This window comes from Gekko japonicus, unplaced genomic scaffold (genome assembly GCF_001447785.1).
Source record: "Gekko japonicus isolate JY-2015 unplaced genomic scaffold, Gekko_japonicus_V1.1 scaffold6391, whole genome shotgun sequence".
In the NCBI taxonomy this organism is placed as follows: Eukaryota; Metazoa; Chordata; class Lepidosauria; order Squamata; family Gekkonidae; genus Gekko; species Gekko japonicus.
In genome coordinates, this window is record NW_015173323.1 from 1 (window position 1) to 4,613 (window position 4,613).

A 4,613-nucleotide genomic window follows, 5' to 3' on the forward strand; every position below is an offset into this window, starting at 1 on the left:
GTAGATTTTATGTGGATTTTATGGTTATTTATGCGTTGTTACTGTGAGCCGCTGTGAGCCTGCCTTGCGGGGAGGGTGGGATACAAATCAAATCAAATAAATAAATAACTCTCTGTGTAAAGTGGTATTTCCTTTTGCCCGTCCTGAACCTACTGCCCATCAGCTTCACGGGATGCCCTCGAGTTCTAGTCTTTTGGGAGGGGGAGAAAAAATTCTCTTGGTCGGCTTTCTCCACCCTGCGCATAATTTTATTGACCTCTGTCATGTCCCTCCTTAGTCATCTATTTTCTAATCTGAAAAGTCCCAGACTCTCCGGCCTTTTCTCCTAGGGAAGGGGCTTCGACCCCCTAATAATCTTGGTCGCACTCCTCTGTACTTTCCCCAGCTCTGGAGAGACAGTGAAACGGATGGACTAGATCCAGCAGGGCTCTTCTGAAATGGAGCTAGAAAGTCCTTGTTACCCATCTGACGTGGTTGTCTTTCCCCAGGTCAAGTGGCAGAAGGACGACATGGACCATAACATGAACTTTTTCTCTGTCTCTTCGGACGGGCGCATCGTCTCCTGGACTCTGGTGAAGGTAACTTGGTGTCGGTTGTGCTCTAGTGGTCAATGCTGGTGGTCTCTGGCACTGGGGAGTCGCTTCACCTCCCTTTTTGGCTTTTAAACTGGACCCTTCCAGGGCTGAACTATTTCACTGGAAGGCACCTACGTGCCCCTGAGATAGAAGGAAGGAGTTGTGACCTGTAACTGTTTCCAGACAAAGGTTTGCTCTGCCTTGCTTCCTCACAGAGGAACTGGTTGGCCACGGTGTGAGACAGGATGCTGGACTAGAGGGACCCTCACTGGTCTGATCCAGCAGGGCTCTTCTGACATTCTTTTCAAGGGAAGGCCTCGGCCTCCCTGCCCTGTTGTTGGTCCTCCAGGGGAACTGGTTGGCCCCTGTGTGAGACAGGAGATGCTGGACTAGATGGACCCTTCCTGGTCTGATCCAGCAGGGCTCCTCTGATGCTCTTCTCAGGGGAAGGCCTCGGCCTCTCTGCCCTGTTGTTGGCCCTCCAGGGGAACTGGTTGGCCCCTGTGTGAGACGGGATGCTGGACTAGGTGGACCCTCACTGGTCTGATCCAGCAGGGCTCCTCTGAGGTTCTTCTCAGGGGAAGGCCTCAGCCTCTCTGCACTGTTGTTGGCCCTCTAGAGGGACTGGTTGGCCACTGTGTGAGACGGGAGGCTGGACTAGATAGACCCTCACTGGTCTGATCCAGCAGGGCTCTTTTGATGCTCTTCTCAGGGGAAGGCCTCGGCCTCTCTGTCCTGTTGTTGGCCCTGCAGAGGGACTGGCTGGCCCCTGTGTGAGACGGGAGGCTGGACTAGATGGACCTCTTCTCTGACCCAGCAAAGCTCGTCTTAAGTTCTTACGTTCAGGAAGAGCCCACATCCTCCTCCTCCTTCAGTGGCGCTCGGTGGTGCTTTACCAGAAGAACTTCAGGTCAGCTGCGTGCAACATAAGTCATGCCCAGCTACCCTTTGCGCCTTTGCTTCCCTGCTCGCCCATCGAGGTAGAGGTGGCGTTGCCGGTTGAGTCTTGCTCCCGGGCTTCCACTCCTGTGTTGTGTCCCGCCAGCCTTTCTCCTGGCTCACTTTCTAAGCCTGGAGGCTCCTGCCGGAGAGACCCCAGGTGCTGCTCGCGTCTCCTCTTGCCTTTGAGTAATTGGCTGCAGCACCATCTGTGCTCTCTCCACGAAACAGAGGGTGCTTTTCCTAATTGGGTGGCCAGCGAACCTCGTTGTGGCCCACGTGTCTCTCTGCCACTGTATTTTGTTCCAGCAGAATCAAAGATACCCGAGCCGCCCTGTCTAATTCAGTCTTTGTTCCCTTCACCTTCAGCAAAGCTGCCGTCTCTCTCTCCAGCTCCCCTTTGTGCAAAGTCATTCAGAACCTGAGAGTGGAAGCCAAAAATAGAGATCTCTCTCTCTCTCTCTCTCTCTCTTTTTTTGGGGCTTTCTTCCTGAGGTGAGACGGCTCTCTGGCAATCGCTTTTGTTGAGGGTTTCTCACGGGGTGGTGAGCAGGGAATACAAAGCTGCCTTTTCGGTCTACTTGGTTTTGCGGAAACGTAGAGCTCTCCAAGGATAAGACTGACCACGGGGGCCGTTCCTGTGATGAAAGAGCTGTGCAAACATTCGCTCGGCTCACCGTAGGACCACCAGCGCTGCCGGTGGAACGCAGCCCTCTGATTGCGATGTCTACATAAGAACATAAGAGAAGCCCATGTTGGATCAGGCCAGTGGCCCCTCCAGTCCAACACTCTGTGTCACACAGTGGCCAGAAATACCAGGTGCCATCAGGAGGTCCACCAGTGGGGCCAGGACACTAGAAGCCCTCACACTATTGACCCCCCCCCAAGCACCAAAAATACAGAGCATCACTTGCCCCAGAGTCCCTATCTATACCTTGTGGGCTAATAGCCACTGATGGACCTCTGCTCCATATGCTTATCTAATTCCCTCTTGAAGCTGTCCATGCTTGTAGCCACGAGCACCTCCATGCTTGTAGCCACGAGCAGTGAATTCCATGTGTTAATCACTCTTTGGGTGAAGAAGAAGAAGAAGAGATTGGATTTATACCCCGCCTTTCACTACCCAAGGGAGTCTCAGAGCGGCTTACAAACTCCTTTCCCTTCCCCTCCCCACAACAGACACCCTGTGAGGTAGGTGGGGCTGAGAGAACTCTGACAGAAACTGCTCTTTTTCAAGAACAGCTCTTATCAGAACTATGGCTTGCCCAAGGTCATCCAGGCAGGTGCAAGTGGAGGAGTGGGGGATCAAACCCGGTTCTCCCAGATGAGAGTCCACGCACTTAACCACTACACCAAGCTGGCTCTCGTATCTTTGGGTGAAGAAGTAAAGTGCTCATTATGATGGTCATTCTTACAAAAAGTTTTAAAGGCGTACTGTCAGGCATAATACTAAACTCTCCATTCAGCGGTATTTCGTCTTCCCACGGTAGTGTGGCTCAATCTCAATGCAGGGCCAGCCCCTTGCCATAGATGTTAATATTAGTGGTCGTTGATGGTAGTGGTGGCTGCTCCTAATTGAAACCCTGGTGGAAGAGCTCTGCCTTGCAGGCCCTGCGGAACCGTGCAAGTTCAAGTTGTGAGTGAGCCATTCGGCTGCTGCATAACTTAGTTTGCTCTGGAGCCCTCCTTCCTGAGCAAAGACAAAAATGTGTGAGCCGGAGGCTAAAAAACTGCAAGCTAGCTCATGCTAACTCAGCTTAGAGGGAACACTGGGCTGGAGACCTCCCAGAATTACAATTGATTTCCCAAGCGATGGAAGTGACGTCATCGCGTCGGGCATGTTGGTGGCGAGGCCACAATCATCCGAGGGGAAACCATAGAGTATATCCTCAGATGATAGAGTGTCCCCCTGCAACGTGCCCGACATGATTACATCACCTCTGGGTGACGTGTTCACACTGGACACGTCATGCACTTTGGGGGTGGGGACCCCGCGGCGGCCCATTCCCCCCCGGCGGGGGCCAGGCCTCTCGGGTCGGGCGGGGATTTCTCCACCCCCTGGGGGGACTTGGCAACCCTATGGCCACCGTACACTCCCATCAGCAAAAGACATGAACAGATATAGTAGCAGGGGTTCCTTAGCCTGCGCAGTCTTTGCTTGTTTCAGGATTATCCAAGGAAGAGACCCCCGGGTGGAATTCCAGGCAGGCCCAGCATGCCTCACTCTTTGGTTTGTGTTGGATTTTCAGGATCTGGGCTTTTGCTTGTGTTAGGTTGACAGAAGGCAGACAGACAGATTAACAGAAGGACCGCCTACTCCCTTATGAGCCTTTCCCAACGGCTGTGGTCATTTTAGAGCCATAGAATCGTAGAGTTGGAAGGGGCCTCCAGGGTCATCTAGTCCAACCCCCTGCACAATGCAGGAAATTCACAAATACCTCCCCCCCCGACACACCCAGTGACCCCTGTTCCATGCCCAGAAGATGACCAAAAAACTTCCAGGATCTCCAGCCAAACTGGCCTGGAGAACAATTTCTGCCTCACCCCAAAGTGGTGATCAGCATTTCCCTGGGCCTGTAAGAAAGGGCCACGAGAACTAAGCACTGAGGCAACCCTTCCTGCCCTCCCCTCTCATGATCTTCGGAGGCTCTGCCTTGGATGCCCCCCACCTTCTGCAGTCAGGAGGGTGGCAACCCAGGAGAGGGCCTTCTCAGTCGTGGCAGCCAAGCTCTGGAACCTTCTCCCCGGGGGGATCCATCTGTCCCTGTCTATTGTTATCTTCTGCCAGTGAGGGAAGACGTCTAGAGCCAGTTTGGTGTCGTGGTTAAGTGTGCGGACTCTAATCTAGGAGAACTGGGTTCGATTCCCCACTCCTCCACTTGCAGCTGCCTGGATGACCTTGGGCAAGCCACAGTTCTGTCAGCGGTGTTCTCTCAAGAGCAGTTCTCTCAAGAGCTCTCTCAGCCTCACCTACCTCACAGAGTGACAGTTGTGGGGAGGGGAGCGAAAGGAGATTGTAAACCACTCTGAGACTTCTTCGGGTAGTGAAGGGTGGGGCATAAATCCAATCTCCTCCTCCTCCTCCTCCTCCTCCTCCTC

General features: G+C 53.5%; 1 protein-coding gene across 1 annotated transcript in view; it reads left to right on the forward strand.

Moving 5' to 3' along the window:
• Positions 1-488: 488 nt before the first annotated feature.
• The window catches only part of LOC107120213 (dynein intermediate chain 1, axonemal-like), a gene marked incomplete at both ends in the record, with an annotated part of 25,599 nt that continues 21,474 nt past the window's right edge, over positions 489-4,613 (forward strand). The window contains one exon of the mRNA XM_015422858.1: positions 489-578. Within this exon, the coding sequence (XP_015278344.1) occupies positions 489-578 (90 nt within the window). The remainder of the gene's footprint in view (positions 579-4,613) is intronic.